Below are 17,035 nucleotides of genomic sequence, written 5' to 3'. Positions count from 1 at the left end.
ACAGTTAACAAGGACAAGCCACAACAGATGACACAGGCTAGGGAAATCACACCAGATCCATCAACTGGAGGAAATAATACTCCACCTTATTTTCCCACCAGACAAAGGATTTGGAGCCACTGTACAGCCGCTGTCCAGGTATCTGGACACACATTTGCTGCTGCTGAACTATAGTCATCTACAACACCCACTCTGTGGAGGAACCTGAAAGTGTCAAACAGCAAAAAAACCTAATACCACTGACCAATATTCAGAGGTACTGTGACAGGTTACTAATGCCAGTCAGGTGGTTAAATACTATCAACATTTTATACTCTGTGTACAATATGCTAAAACTAACTAGGAAGTTTGGTTTTTTTTTCTTTAGGCTATCATTAAGTGTAAAAAAGTTAATTCATTAATTTAATTTATTCACAAGAGTTTAACTTGTACTTTAAAAAAGTCACAAGGGCAGTGAATTACTCCAAACCCTCCATCTGTTTGCTCTGCTTTACAGGAGTCACTCCAGTTCCAGCACTCTGACATACTAACTGCCCAGCATTACAAACAAGACCAGCTCTTTTTCACTGACCCTAACATGAACCAAAGGGAAGGGAAAAAAGCCAGGTTTTCCTAAGATGAAGATGAGGATCTGTGTTTGAGCATGAATAGGTATTACTGCCCTTATTCAAATCACCTGCATTGGTAGGTAACCTTCCAATATTGCTCAATCCTCAGCCCGCTCACAGCAGTCACTGGGGCTGTAAACACAACTGAGGAACTGCAAACACAACGCCAGCAACACATTCCTGCTTTGCACATTAAGCAAAGCACAGAATTTCATTAATTTCACAAAATAAACCCACAATTAAGTGCTTCTGTTGGAGAAACTGCCGTCTCGCTCACGGATCAGCCTGGAGCCCCAGGCACGCGCGCAGCGGGAGGAGCCGCCCCCGCACGCCAGACAGCCCCAGTCAGGTGTACAACACTCACTGCTGCTCTGCTCTCCTCACGCTGCAAACACTGCTTCCCTTGCATTTCACCTGCCGAGCTCTTTCTTCTTTAAAGCAGGTGGGGTTCCTCACATTCCTGCTGGTGGCCGAGAGGGGCAGGCTCTGGACGAACAGTACCACGGGCTGGCAGCACAGGCACCCAGCTCGCTGGTGACAAAGCCAGGTGGGAGAGGTCTCTCAGGGGCACAGGACCTCACAGACCACCACCACTGAAATAAAGGATGAGAACCGACACTGGCACTCTGCATTTTATGGATGCTCTGGCTGCTCCAGCACTTGGTAAACACTTTGCCCCCAACAAGGTATCGCCTGCCATTCCCAAACCCTCGTTGCAATGTGCCTCAGTCCCCAGCTCAGCACCATGCCAAGGGCACCCCCAGGTGCCAGAGCAGCAGGGGCAGGAGGAGCTGCTATGTGGGAGGACACACAAGCTAGTCTGCAACCAACTGCATTTCTAGTAGCAGCATTTGCCATTACTATCAGAGTATTTTATACTGCGATCACGTGGGCAGCAGGCAATTAGTCTAAATTCAATATTCTTATTGCTTTTGAGAAACCCCAGAGCTGACACACACCGTGAGGATGTCCCAGCCCTGGGAGTGCTCCTAAGCAGGCACAGGGCTCTCCCAACAGCCGCCAGCAGCCTCTGGCTTTGGGAACCCTGAGCTCCAGCTGAACATATCTGAATGAATTGATGTAAAGCATTTTAAAAAATATGCTGGACTTCAGAGTCCATAGGGAGCTGTACTGAACACTGCTCCTTTTCCACTGTGTTTTGCCATCTTTAGGGGACACTATGACCTAGACCAACAATCCTTCCCTGTTCCAGCTGGGAAACAGAAACTGGTCCTCAACACCACATATTTGTAACACATTCAGCTACTTTGGTGAATAAGGAATGGACTGGAACATGCAGTGCTGAGTTACAATACACCGCACACTCCTGGGCAGCCTTAAAACAAGGAGGTTTTTTAAGTTTTCTAATGTAAGAGTCAATTCTAAAAGGCACTTAGAAACATTAAAAAAAAAAAAAGGAAAAAAAAGCAGTAGCCCTGCTGCCGGGTCTGCAGCAGAGCAGGGTTTCAATGCACAAACGTGTGGCGACAGGAGCCGTGCGGTGACCAGCTGCCCGACACTCAGCTGCGGCAGCCGAGGGGAGCTGGAGGAGCAGGCAGCCAGAGTATTGCTTTCACTTCCTCCTGCCAGCATTTCAGAGCATCACAGCCAGCCCCAAGGCTCCAGACTCGCTCCCCCATCAGTCTGGGTCCCTCACGTCCCTCAGGCAATTCTCCAAACCTTCAAGATCTTCTCTGTGCTTTAGAGAAAAGATGGCAAATAACTCGTTGTCAAGTGAAAAGGAGAATGTCACTGTCATGCGAGCACAGCAAGGACGCCAGAGCACATCGAGATGTCAGTGAACACGCGACTCGGGCCCCCAGGCAGCAGAGGCAGAGGGTTTCTTCCTATGCTAAATAATGCTCAAATACAGTTTCATAATTGCATTATTTGAATACTCTCCCAAGCAGTACCTGAGCCTGGAATCTGCAAAATGTGGATTCTGGCTGACTCTAGAGAGCAGGGCAGTTCTGCCATGCCCCTCCAGACAAGCCTAAGCACATGGAGCAATTGCTGCTGGCTTTTTCTACCATGGAAGTTCTGGGCTTCTCCCAACAGACTGTAAATAGAGAATCCTATTGGAACCAAAGCCCAAGATAGCATTTTACATTTCCAATGTTTAACTTTTTCTTCTTTCTCGCACCGTGTCATTAAGTGTTTACAAGGATGATTAATGACTGCGGCTGCCAACTGTTAACGAACGGCATCTCTGTTCAGAGCTGCAATCCGGTGTCTGGCAAGCGCTGTGCAGAGACAAGGTTACTCCAACATCCTTGAGGCCAGCACCCCGGGAAGCTCCCGCTTCCCAGACAGAAAGCAGCGGGATGTATCTCCTGCAGACAACATATCTTGTTGCCCAAAGTGACTAATGGGTAAGGAGGCACCACCTTCACCACCTCTGCCAGGGGACAGGAGTTCAGCTGGGGCAGCTGGAGGGGGGTTCTGTGCAGCCCTGCTTTGAGAACCCAGCCCTGCTCCCATGGAAGAGAGCCGAGATCCAGCGCTCCCAAAATTCTCCTCCAAGGCGCACTGCCAGCACGCCGAGCCAGAAGCCTTTGCTCCATCCACTCACTGAAACCAAACTGGATCTGCATTTCACAAACCCTTAGAGTGAGGAACTCCCTCACAAGCACAAAGCACTGCAGAAGTTTCTTGCAACTAACTCATTTGTCTTAATGTGAGAAATAATATGAAAGCCCCGTCTCTATCCTCTCCCAGAGCTGGAGAAATAAGCACAATGCACCTTTACAGGCATTTCAAAAATGTAAATCTGTAATTAAATTGCTAGGCTTAACTTAAGATTTTCTATCTCTGGTAAAAAAAAATTGAATTAGACGGAACACTTCCTTCAGTAGGAAATAAAAAACCGCTATAAACTTGATTTAAGACAAGATGACATCTTGGTATGGAAATGTATTTCCATCAAACATTTCAGCTGCAAATGCACGATCCGATGGAAAGCAAGCACCCCCATAACATGTTTGAACCATTTTTAAGCGCTCCATTTCTCTCGCTGCTCATCACGTGATTTTACTACATGTAGAGTCATCCACAGCCCACCCAGCTCTCAGAGGACACAATTTCTTCCTCCCAACCACCCAACCCTGAGTAACATCTGACCATCACTCTCAGGCTGCAGATGTAAGTGCTCAGAAAAAGCGATCTGCGGTGTTCCCATGGCGATGCCCTACCCCGGCTGCTCCCTGACCTCTGCACCAGCAGCCCCAGTGACTGCACATGCTCATCCTGCTGCCCACCCCCCCCACAGCTGGGAACACCCTCGTGCTGGGCTTCAGGGCCACAAGAGACAGGCAAGAGCTGTGGTCAAGTTTCCTTGAACCATCCCCATGCAAAAGAGCACAAAAGGGAACGTTTGGGAGTCGGGTCTCGGCTGGGTTAGGGGGTTTGGCCCCCACGACCCCTGGGGATGAATCCAGTGTCTGCTACACTCACACTCTGCAGCTCGTGGAGAGACTCCACACCCGGGACTGCCCAGCACACACCACTGGAGGGAGGACAGCATTGTCACATGCATTCAGATCTCTAAGTTGTTTAGACATTTCATTTCTTTTCCATCTTTTACTAAACATCCCTGTCAGGAGACACCTCACACACAGGACCAGGGATTCTGGAATCAGTACAAAAATTCTGGAAATACCACTGTATAAAATACAACTTCTTCTCTACTTTACAACTTCTGTCTTCACAAGCACAGACAGAACACCTGTGTACTCAGATGAAAAAATTTATTCCCTTAGGAATGCCTCCAGAATGTAGTCCAACATTATTATTCAATTATACCCTAAGAAAATTTCAAGTTTTATAACAGTGCACAGAATTAAACTTTCAGATTGGGGGTGGGGAAGGCAGTAAAATCTGGAAGCTCAGCTCCTTCCTCCCCCATAATTAACACAAATTTCCAAGACTTCATCTCGGCATAAGACTCTGGCTTTTTCTATTTTTTCCCCCCCTCTGAGCTAATGGGGCCAAAAAATCTCTGGCCACAAGAAAAGCTATTTCATTTAAATCATGCAACAGGGATACTGCACCAGCCACACCACATCCCACAGGCTGGCAGAGTCAGCACGAGCCACACCCCATGGACAGAGCCAGCTCCACAGCCTCATGGCACAACAGCCTCAGTGAGAGATTTGTGAAGAGGGGATACAAATGAGAGAGAGGAATCTGACATTCAATAAGACCAACAGGGGCTCAGTCTGGTTTTAATGTCCCAGCTGATGGCCTGTGTCTATCAGCAAACAGTCCATCCAGAATTCCAGCACCAGACAATCCCACCCCAGCATTGCACTGGCAGAACCGCCCACTCCCTGCTCCCCAAAACACTGACACAACCCTTAGGAGAACAGCCACACTCACAAATTCTCCTCCTAACCTAATACACCACACCAAGCACCTGCACATTCCTGCTTCTGCTCATGAATAACAACAGTTTTCAGCTGCATAATGAACTCTGCCACATCCTGGCAGAAGCTCCACACACATAGGAAGCTCCACACACCAATCCTACCCAAAGCCATGTGTGCTCAAAGTTCTGCACTGGGGACAGCAGCAACATTAAAGTGACTAAACCCCACCCCAAGCAGCTCTTTCCAGTAGAAGAGAAGAGCATCATTCTGTCACACACCTGTGCACAGCTTGCTTGCCCCCAACTGTGTTTGTCCAAACATCATCTGTCAGAGCCACTGGAATTGCCACTGCTCCATGCCTGTCCCCATTAATATAAACACTATCACAGAATAAACAGCAACCCACATTTTCTACGATTTACATTTCAATTCCAATGACCCAAAACAAAAACATCTACACAAAAAAGCCAAGGCCAGTAACTGCCCCGAAGACCTGGTTCATTCTATCACAGTACTGGGTATGTTAAAAATAAATATCTGACTGTAACTTCCAGACACCAAAAGGAAGAGGGGTAAGGACTCCAATTTTGAAAAATACACACAGTCACTGCTCTGTGATTGATTCTACGCTCAGCAAACACACACACAGAAGTGAGCTGTGTTTGATCCTGCACTCAGCTGCCACTTGCAGGTGCTAAACTCATGAGCACAGGTTCTCTTAACAAGTTTAGATCTACAAACGAGGGATCAGATGAACAGGACCAGTCAGCTCTCAACAAGCAGACACTAACTGGAGTTTTACAGTCACTTCTCCAAGTGGATTTCCTCTATTATTAAGTGATTCCCTTAAATATGGCAAAGCTACACTAAGACAGAGCTACTAAAAACTAAAACTACACCCCTACTATACCCTGTGGGTATTGCCATGGGACATTCAGCATTGCTGCACAACAGGAATAAAGCCTAAGGATTATAGAGCTACCTGGGTTGTTCTTTAACTTCACTTTGCCCCACAGTATTTCAAATACTTCTTTTTTATTAAACTACTCCAACCATAATGCAGTAACACGTGAACTGTGAACCAGAATACTAAGAGTAACTGGATTCCAGTACAAAACACCCAGTTCTGTGTTTTCCTTATTCTTAACAAGATTACTCAGACAGAGGTAAGCTGGTTATTTCCCAGGACCCTGTGTGGCAGGAAAGAACACACACCACTTTTTTGTTTGGAAGTCTTCATGCACAGGAAAGTAACACTTTATTCATCATGGTACAAACACACCTATCTAATTTTAAACCACTCTGAAACAGGTCATTAAGGTGATGTGAAATTTGAGACAAGTCACACACACGAGCAATAGACTCCTAGAAGTCTAAAACAGAAGTCAACTTCCACATTTGCCTTCAAGTCTCACTTAAAGCTTACTTTCAATATGTATGACTTATTATTTATGGAACAGCTTCCAGAGCCAGGGAACTCATATCCTGTAACTTGCAGGACATGCTCTCACAAAACAATCCATAAGCACTAAGTAAGCTGGTACATTTAAGAATAAGTAAGAGATTTAACTACCTCGTTAGTGTTCCAGCGGTGCCTCTCTTTCGGTAAACTTGAACATTTTGGTAGACATTCAAGCAGCTTCTTCGGTAAAAAGATCTTTACATGACTGCCATTGCTGTTCCCATGATCATCTAGAAAAAAGAGGAGACACATGATGTACACACAGGAGAATGGGTGGTTGCAACCAGGAGACTCAAATGATGACAAGATTTGGAAACCCCCCAGTTGCCCTGCCCAAAAAGAGCAATTTGCCATGCCAATAAGACAAATAACAGCTTTCTGTTGAAACTGCAACTTTATTTCAGAAATATAAACACAGTTTAATTCTTTCTGGTTGCAAAGTTTTAGAAGAGCTTCAATGTATTCGGGAACAAGGAGCCTGTGTGTGCTTACCTGTGCCTATTTTAGCTTATTATTTCCCTCAGTGGCAAATTTTACAAGCAACAGCAACAAAACACTGTAGAAGCTGTGACCACAGCGGCACGACCTGCCAGGGAAGTCATAAATGAAGTTCACACTTGACAGGATTTGCAAGTAAATAAGCACAGAGCCCCAGCACCTGCTATAATTTTGTCAAGCTGCAGCAGAAATGCAACTCAAGGTCTATTAGTTCATTTTAAGCTAAAACACACCATACCTGATCTAACCCAGGTTACTTCTATTTCCATTCACAACTCAGAAAGTAAATGTAGTTCGTCAACATGAGTGAGGAAGAGGGATGGAATTTTCCTACCTCACCATGCCCAAGGGTTTCAAAAGCAGAAATACTAAATACAAAATTATTCTTTTTTATTGCTAATCATGTGGAAGGTGCATCAATTCCTCTTAAAAGACCCAAGTCCCAAAAAACCCTGCATTCCCACGCCAGAAGCACCTTCTCTAACACCACCAAAAGAATCAAAGCACCCATGAAATGCACGTTTATCAACCAAATCAGTCCCCACAGGAAAGGGAACCGAAGCAGCAGCATGAGAGAGACCAGCCACAACGCAGAACTTTATCAGTTCTCCCTCAAACACACCATATCTCTGTCATCTTCCACCAGCCCCATGCATCCCACAACAGATCCTGGGGCAGTGCTACACAAGCAGTACAGTTAGTCACTGGCATTTTACCCTACAAAATTAATTTATAGTCATTTCCCAGCTGGAAATGTACAGAAAAAGGACATTAACTTCATTTTACACATCTAATCATTTTATATCATAAAACACATGCCAGCACTATGATAAAACTCCTCTGCAATTCCGTACAACACAGACATTCCCTGTGACCTGCAGTGAACCCGACAGAGCCTGGCCCACGATCATTCTTAGAAATTACTTAGGAATTGCAGAGACTTCACACCAGCAGCCAGACATCCCTGGTATTCTTAAAGCTTGATTAGACTCTTGGATGTGTCAAGTTCAACAATATACATGCTGTTAAATCAACTGCTCGTGCAAGCCCAGCAGATGAGTTTACAAGATAAGCAGCGATGTGTATGATAAACGTGAGCTGCTCTGTAATTTATGAGTCCTGCACGCTCCCTGAGTTACTGGGAACTCATTGTGTGCCTGTGTCGGACTAAATCAACAGGGCTGCCACTTCCCAACTTCTTCCTGGGCAAGGAGCAGCCAGGGAGTATTGATTTCTGCTGGACTGCTGAAGAAATCAGGGAGAGGGTGCTCTCCATTATGCCATTCCAGGATTTTTATTTGGATATTGAGTATTTTTGACCATGAATCGGATGCCTTAAGTTTTAGCTTTTATATTATCCAGATTCTGTACTGCATTAGTCTGTAACTCTGAACTCCATATAAAGTGCTAGCAAGTTCTCCTCACAGTTCACTCACACAAAACAATCCTTTTCCAGCCCCAGAACCAAGGACACCGTTGCAGCTTCAGGCTCAAAACATGTAAACAACAGCGAATTGAGGAGAGCAATCTGGGAGGATGGAACTGCATAACCTGAAGCTGTAATCAGACAATTAATCCCAATATGTAAATGGACCAAAAGTTATAAAAGTGTGAAAACTCGTGACCCATTGTCCACCTTGGGTGTAGCCTCGGTCAGGCTCTGGTACTGCCCAAGGTGAATCCTTTGACAGCCTTTTAATAAATCTACTTTATTCCTTTAACACTGTCTAGCCTCTGTTCTAGGTAGCCTCAAAAGGTATCAACTCTACAGAGCTTTTTGGGCACATCCTTTCCCATCCAATGCTCTGCACGTATGACTGTCACCACTATTTTCCTGCACTCGAGCCACTCAAAGCCTCACAGACACCCAAGCTGTGACACCTGGGGTTATCCACAAAACCACAACTTGCCTGTGGCAAAGACCAGAGCCAGGCAAGGCCTGCCATGCCAGCAGCTCCCAGCCACTTCCAGATCCACCTCCCAATGCAGCCAATACTCATTTCCCACTCCCTGCATTCATTTTACACCATTTCCATTTCTCATTCAAAACACTGCATTGCTCTACATTCAATTCATTAAGGCGCAAAGTATTTTACAGCACACATTATTGCTTTTATCAGCCAAACTACATCCCAGTTACATCTCATCAGCTTATTTTCCATGGGCACATTTTAATTGACATTAATTGTATTACTTCCCCTTACCTCCGTATCAGTCAAGCCCTCTATCACTCATTCCATTATTTTGCAGGGCTGGCAGACCTCTAATTATTCAGCTCGTTTTATTAACTTTCTTCCATTGTCATCAATTATCAGTATTATTAATCCAGAAAGTGCCTATGGATAATAGAGCCCTTTAAAATGTTTTGGTAGAAGTTGTCAGAACTTGCTGACGCTAAACCTTCCAACTCCTGTTGTTAGCATCTCCCACCTTCTGTTATTACAGCAATGGAAGGTCATTCTCACCATCCTGTAACACGACTACATCTCACGGATGTCTCCCTTTTCTGCATTTAGCAATGGCATTTCCTCACTCCAAAAAAATCCCCTATGTGAAAAACAACAGCCTCCTGCCTCCATCCAAGCAGCTTTTCATTATGGACTCCTCGAGCCGTGTGGTCAGAATACACACAACCATCACAGTATGGGATGCAAACCCTAAATCCAGTGACCTCTAAACCAGGTCTGACCTTGGAAAAGGATGAAATCAGCCAACAGCTATGAGAGTGAAGAACCCATAGCCCCAAATGATGTACACACATCTGCCTTCAACCTTGCTTCTCAGCCCTCTGTAATTACACAATGTATTCCTACAGGGAGGAAAGTCCAGGGAAGCTGGAAACAGGAGAGCAGAAGAGAATTACTCACCCAGTAGCACTCAGGGTACTGGTGGAACAAGAGTTCCCATTCTTCCAAATGAAGCACCACTTTCCTGGTCCTGTCCCTCACAAACAGCACCATGACATTTTCAGGGAGGTGGAGCAATGCCCCCTCCCCACCACCCAGTGCTATTCCCTTGCTTGAATCAAACCTGCCATTGCTGGTGCAGCTGATGAGCCCATCCAGCACCACGGGGGCTCCTGTGAAGGCACAGGAAAAGGGTCCACACTGCTCTGCAGCCCTGCTCATCCAGCAGCACAGGCAGAGCACCCAGCAGGCAAACTCCTCCATTTATCACCAACTAAAATTTCCTCAGTAGCTAAAGGCAGGAGCTGCAACATCCCAGCACTGATTTGGTTCTACTGTGCAAATCCAGATTTTTACTTGAACTTTCTCCTCATTTATTTTTGCCATGGGTGCGACTAACAACACCAAGATCTGCAAATCCATCCAGTGTCAATAAAAAATGTCTGTGCAAGCAGAGCCACACTGGCATGGGGAGGATTTGCCAGTAAAGCTCTATCAACACGGTGGTTTTTAGTGCAGAGCTGGCCACAGCTCAAAAATGTTTCCCAAGGCAGGCACAGCCACAGCTGAGAACTCAAGTAAGGAAGCTACAGACTAAAATATAGCAGCCTACAATGTGTCCTCTTATAATTCAGGATGAAAATGCAAAATTTAAGTTCCATTAGCAATCTTTAAGATTACTTATTAGCAAACCAGAAACTCGTGTAGAATTAAGAAAGTGTAAGTATTATAAAGTTCATGGAAAGTTCCACATTAATTATACCACATAAACCCTTCGTCATTTTATGGTTTTCTTCATGCTCCTTGCACTTTATCCTCCCAAGGGATGCACCACGGGCCATAAAACTCTGAAGTGCACAACAGCAAATCACAGAGTCTGTGCTCTACCCCCACTCTCCAAACAACCCCTTACCCCCTCTTCTTTTTCTTTAACTGGTTCTTAAATCTTTGCTGATCCTGGAGGTGAATTTCGACCTGCAGCCCCATTAACTACCACAGTTTGCCTATATAACATGTAATTAGAAAATAAAGAAATGGCCAAAAGGATGTTCATCAGCTGGTCATCTGCAGACAGGTCTATTCTGGAAATAAATAACACAAGTAAGCCATAAACTCACAAACACAAGTTTTATAAACCCATTATTATGAAATAATAACTTAGGGCTGGTCATCTCCTTAACTACCTCAAGTGAGGGAAGAGGTGTTTAAACATTACAAATGGGCACTTTAGTATAAAACAAACTACTAAAATCCCAATATCATGCTTATGTGGGGAAGGGGCAGGCATCCAGCTGATCCCACCACCACTGAGCAGCCACTGAGGTGGCAGAGTTTCAGCCCTACAATGCACAAATGGTGCCACAAAAACACACTGCTCAGAGGCCACCATAGTCACCCAGCCACTCACTGACCTCCAGGCACAGATAAATCCAACAAACTCCATCTGGAAGAAATAAATGCAAGGAATGACTCCAGATCCAAACAACTGCAGGACTGTCATGTTATTTCTCACAGTTAAACTTCAATCCTGGCATCTTCCATCCATAAACAAGCAGCAACAGAAGCAAACCCAACAGCTCTTGGTCTGTTTGCTAGAAATATTTGTATCATTATAGTAGTAAATCTCTTGGCAACAAAAGCAGATTTCTAAATATCAATCAAGGGTGGCTAAGAGAAGATAACCAGGTCCAGTTCTGCAGTGCTGCTGTCTCAGCAGGGCTCTGCTGGATGCCAGCACTCAGTCACACACTGGCTGAGCAAATGCATCCCCAGGCCACCAGCACGGGATGCAGCCCAGGGCTGAGGGGAGGACCAAGGAAAGACTAAGCAGTTCAGGAAAAGGTAAAAATATACAAATAGAGCAAAAAGGCCAACACAAACCAGCACGTGTATGGCCATGAGTGCTGCCTGCATGGAATAAATGAGGAAGGAAAAAGCCCAGAAAGGATGAGGAGGGAATCACAGGAATGGTGACAGTATGAAGGATGAGCAACAAAACAATTTTCCTCTAGAAGTTACTGAATCTAGCCTTAGTGTCTTGGAATATTTGTGATAAATACTTTGTTGCTATGACAAATTCTACAAACAATTCTAAAACCATAAGAAACACAAATATAGCTAAAGCTGCTGTTGTGCATCAATGGCCCAGTTCTCCCCACCAGTAATGTGCTACACCCAAGTCCCTTTGTCCTTTTCACATAGCATAAAGTTTCTTGACATTTTATAAGTAAATTCAGTGTGAACACCAGTTAGGTTAAACTGCAAATGGTGCATTTTGGGGAAGGGTTGAGAGCCAAATCTTCCCTAATGAAGGCCCACACAGTGGCTGAGGGCTGGGTGACACAATCACCCACAATCACAATCATTTCTTGTGCCATATGCTTAGTGCCCTGCACAACATTTCCGAGTCTACTTTCCCCCACCAGCAAAACAAGCTCCTCTCCCTCTCCCACCTAGGCAGGTTCCAAGCACTTGCTAACGGAGCAAGAGGAGAATTCCTTTACAGTCAGAAGGTGCATACAAGGACCTACTCTAAAAGCAAACTTTGGGAGTGTTCACACAGTGCAGGGGCTTCAGCCTCTCCTTGCAGCTCATGTTCACACCTGACTTTCACTGCTTTGCTGCTACATCTGACAAGTGCACCAGAACGACGAAACCATTGCTCGCCATCACCAACAACTCTGGTTGAGACATGTCATCAATTCCTTCACCCCTTGGTTTTCACTAAAATTACATCATCAAATTCAATGAAGCCTTGACAATGAAGCCAAGGAGTGGTGGATAGCACTGGCCAAGTCTAGCAAAAAAATCACCCATCTTTTTATTCAGTTTCCAATACTACAGATGTTCTCAACACTACAACACATTTCCCAGAAGTGCTCACATACTGGCTAAGGCCAGGGCAGTCACTTACCCTGACTCTATGTGCTGGCAGCCACCAGCAACAGGTATTTTCAATTTTCTTTTCATACCACAAAGAGTTTGGAAACCCACCTGGAGAGCTGTCTGGAAAAACCCAGCTCCCTGAACCAAAGCAAGCAGCAAAGGACAGCGAGCACTCCATGTCCAGTGAGAACAGTGTGCTGTCATTCACCCAGTGCCGTGACTGCTCCTCAGCATGGAGTGGCCCTCCAGCACTGCCCTGGCAATAGGCTGGGTGCTGTACCCCAAAGGACTGCTGTACCCCAAAGGCACCAGCACCCAGAGGCAAACCTGCCTTTCCAAACCCATGGGGTTTAACAAGCACTAACACTACACAGGGCTGCCAGGAGCCAAAGAAGGTGAAAACAGGATACAAAGCGAGGGGAGAAAACTACAAAGCGAAAACTCAGCAAGGTGTGGAAGTGGAAGCCAGGGAACACCGAAGCTGCAGGAAGCTGCTGGAAGCACTGCATTTCAATTAACCAGCCCGGTATTCCTCGAGCACTCCACCCAGCCTTGTTTCACTGCCTGGCAATGTTTGGGTTTGAGGGTTGAGGGTTTTTTCCTTTCAGATGCATGTGGCTTACTGAAGCAGAGATAGAGGGACATTGAAAAAGAAAGGTCACATTCCAGCTTCCTCTTTCTGAAGGCTGTCTGGACAGAGGGAGGATAGCTACTGCCCCTTCCTCCAACAACATCTACCAATATAAGGAGGTCTTTATAAGAGCCATTTAAGAACACTAGTAATGTAAGGTCAGCATTGAGTCCCTAAATACTAAATTTAAAGTTATCTGTTTTAACTGTACTTCTACATCATCGTTTCAATACATCTTCAACTGATACAGAAAATGAAATCTGAGTTAATACATCTCCAGGAAGGTTTCCTACATACACAGCTTTAAAACTGACAAAAATAAAAACTAAAAACCTTCAAGCCAAAGTAATTGTGAAAATCATTAACAAGAAGAGATGCAGAACTAAATTTAAAAACCAGAGTTTCAGACAAGCCCTAAGCCTTACAGCAGGAATAATACGATTGTAGTACCAAAAGTACGCAAAAAACCGACCTCACAAACATGTAGTTCCTCCTGTTTGGAAAAAGGGAATGAAGCCCACTCCCTGAACCCGTCCTGCTGGCTGACAGCCCATGAAGAGGGTCTAGAAACTTCACCAGGAGACAGTTTGCTTTCAATTCTGACAACACAAATTTTGGTAAAATCCCAGCGATGAGATTCAGCAAAAATTCTGGGGCAAGGAGTGGACTGAGCCGAGCATCAAATGCTGCCTCCTCCCCGCGACAGTCTGATCCTGCAGCACACAACCCCAGCCATCAGCACACCCTAAGTTCAGGTTTGTTTAAATAATAAAACCTTAGGTAACATTTCCACAAAGGAAGTATTTTGCTGTTTAACAACCAAATCCAGAATGTTTTGTTTTCAGAAGGCTGTTGTTCCCCAGATAGTCCCTCCAAAGCCACTAACATCTGAGGCTCCGCTTGCCCTCTTCAGTCAGCCCACACCACCAGTACCCTCAGCTCAGGAGCTGCTGGGAGAAACACCACCTCCTCCTGCCATCCCATCTTTGACCCTGCCTCAACTACCAGACAGAAAATTCAACAACTGCACGGAACCGAACTCGGCGCACAACAAAATTCTGGGCCCCTGCGCCAGCCACATGCAAAACACACAGGCACTCCTCTCTCCAAAGCTCTCTGTTAGAGGCTGTGAAAACACAAAATTAAAAAGGCCGCCTGTGCACATTCTTCCCATTTTGAACTTCAAATTAGAAAAAGGAAGTTTTTAAAAGGACAACCCCCTCAGCACCCCCGATCAAGTTCAGAGCTATCACAGCTGCCAAGATGGCACCGCCAAGGGTCAGTCCTCCCGGCTCAGCTCCGATGCACAAAACACAGCAGGAACTACAAAACCCACAAACCCTCTGCTGCAGGATGGCAAGAGCCGCTTGGTCACTGAACCAGCCTCATCCTGCCCGAGGAAACCAGAAAAGAGGAAACTCACCCGAGTTCTCCAAGCCGTGGAGCTCTCTCCTGCAGCCAGGGGACAGCGGTGCCAGCCTCATTCCAAACCTCACCTCCTGCCGGGGATCTCCCGCTGCTCCCAGGGCACAAGCAGCCCCGACGGCAGCTCGGCAGGGAGCTCCGAAGGCAGGCAGGTCTGCAGAGCCGTGTGCTGCTGCTCAGAGGCTGCTGCTGCACCGCGCTGGGGGGATGGAGCAGGCGGCTCCCCAATGCAAGCAGCGCCGGCCCGCGAGCTGCCATTTACATCCGCTTTTAACTCATTGAAGTAACTAAAACCGAAAGCAACTTGTGTGCTCTCCTCCAGCACCTGCACTACTGGTGAAACACTCTGCTTGAATCGCACCTTAAAAGCATTCCCATTTAAGTTTCTGACAGGTGGAGTTTAGGTTTAAGGAATGAATGGTTTATATGTCGTCTCCTTGAAAATCCACCGCAAAAGTAGGTCAGCGGGGGAGCAGCTCTGTGACTTCGTACGAGAACACCCCGGGCGCCGGTGCCGAGCCGGGGCCGCTCCGCTCCCACCTCCGCGATGCTCTGCACGGGCACAGAGCAGCGACAGCGCCGGCCCGGCCGGCAGAGACACCGGACGGCAGCGCCGGGCGCAGCTCCTGCACAGCCCCACTCGAAAGAGCAAACACAGCTGCCCAGCAAACACACACCTCACCCGCCGCCCCCTGAAACCATTTACCAAGACCAAACACCACAAAAGTTGCAGTAAATAACAAGCGGAAAGGACAAGTTACCTTCCCAGCCAGGGATCACTGACCTGCCTTGTCCGTAGAGCCGCAGCTTTACAGGGCTGAGCACACTGAAACCTGTGCTTTGTACAGGAAAAATCCATCGTACCTTGGCACAGGAAGCCCGAAAAGTGAATCGAACCCGACTGTGCTTTGGTGACAATACTGTCACCCCCAAGAGAACGAAAACGTCACAGTCTGAGCCAGGAAGTCCAGGTGAACGCTCGCTCCCTTCTCGCTCACAGCCCTGTTAGCCAGGTGGCATTTCACTACTTCAGCGCAGTTAATCATGTATCTGAATGCAAGTCAGAAAAGAATGAAGCCCGACGTCGTCCAGACCAAAGGAAAGATCGAACTAATGGATTTAGGAGCATCAAAGAGATCAGTGAAAGATGAAGCCAACAACACTCAAAATCACCTCTACTACTTAAAATTTAGATTTCTGCAGAGCCTTTGAATTTCACGGCGCAGTCAAAACTCAAACCTGTGCCCAAGGGGCTCTACAGCCACCAAGAAACAACCCAAAAAATATATTCCCAACGCAGTCTGAGAAAAAAAAAATCTAGAGAAAAGGTGGGACAAAAACCCTTAAATTCTATGAAGGGGTTTTCCAGTAAAGAACGCAAATGGGTTCCAAGCGAGAATGTACATGTGCTGTGGCGAATAAAGAAAAAAAAATTCCTTATTACTTACTACTAAACACCGTTCCTTGAGGAGCTCAACTACAACCAGGCCAATCCCCGGGGTGTTGGCACGTTCAACCGGATTTAGGCAGGGGATGTGAACTGCCCTCCGCTCTCTCCTCCCGCCCGTGTAAAATGGAGGCGCCGACACCGGTACCGGCCGCGACCACCCGGCCGGCGGGCTCCAGGGCAGCACCGCTGCCCGAACGAGCCGGGACAAACTTACTCCAAATAACACGAAATATCCAACCCGCCTCCCGCCGAACCGGGGCCGCGGCCCCGCTCCCGCCGGGCCGGGGGCAGGAGCGGCAGCAGAGCGGCGCTTCCCCCTTGCGGACGCGCCGGCCCCGCTCCCGCCGCGCCGCCAACTTTCGGCCTGCCGCCGCCGGCCCGGCCGCCCCGCGCGCACCGCGCACGCCCCGCGCCTGCCATTGGTCAATCTGCCGCACTGACATCCCCGGTGGCCAATCGTGGCAGGCCGGGGGCGGGTCCCCGGAGGGGATGGGCGCGATGGACACAGCGCCCGGCCAATGGCAGTGCGGCAGCGCTTCAGTGGCACGCGCCTCAGCCATTCAGCGGCGGCGCCGGGCGGGCGAGCGGGGGCGGGACGGAACGCGTGATCGACGGCCGCAGCAGCCACTGGAGGGCTGAGTACACGCAACTGACGGCCGCCGGGACCAATCGCCCCGCGGGGGAGGAGGGACTAAGCTGCTGACGCACGGTGCCGCGCGCGCCGGCGGCCAATGACCAGCGCCGCCCGCCAGAATGACGGCGCGCGGCACCAATGGGGCGCGCGGCCCAGGCGGCCGGCCGC

At 47.4% G+C, this 17,035-nt stretch overlaps 1 protein-coding gene across 5 annotated transcripts in view; it reads right to left on the bottom strand.

Moving 5' to 3' along the window:
* Positions 1-17,035, bottom strand: part of CAMTA1 (calmodulin binding transcription activator 1) — a 237,312-nt gene that overhangs the window by 206,854 nt on the left and 13,423 nt on the right. For all 5 annotated transcript variants that reach the window (XM_039727754.1, XM_039727758.1, XM_039727756.1 and 2 more), the window contains one exon: positions 6,549-6,667. In XM_039727754.1, the coding sequence (XP_039583688.1) occupies positions 6,549-6,667 (119 nt within the window). The remainder of the gene's footprint in view (positions 1-6,548; positions 6,668-17,035) is intronic.

The sequence above is a fragment of the Passer montanus genome, unplaced genomic scaffold, assembly GCF_014805655.1.
Source record: "Passer montanus isolate IOZ18808 unplaced genomic scaffold, ASM1480565v1 scaffold62, whole genome shotgun sequence".
Lineage (NCBI taxonomy): Eukaryota > Metazoa > Chordata > Aves > Passeriformes > Passeridae > Passer > Passer montanus.
This window is presented reverse-complemented; position numbering and strand designations above follow the sequence as displayed.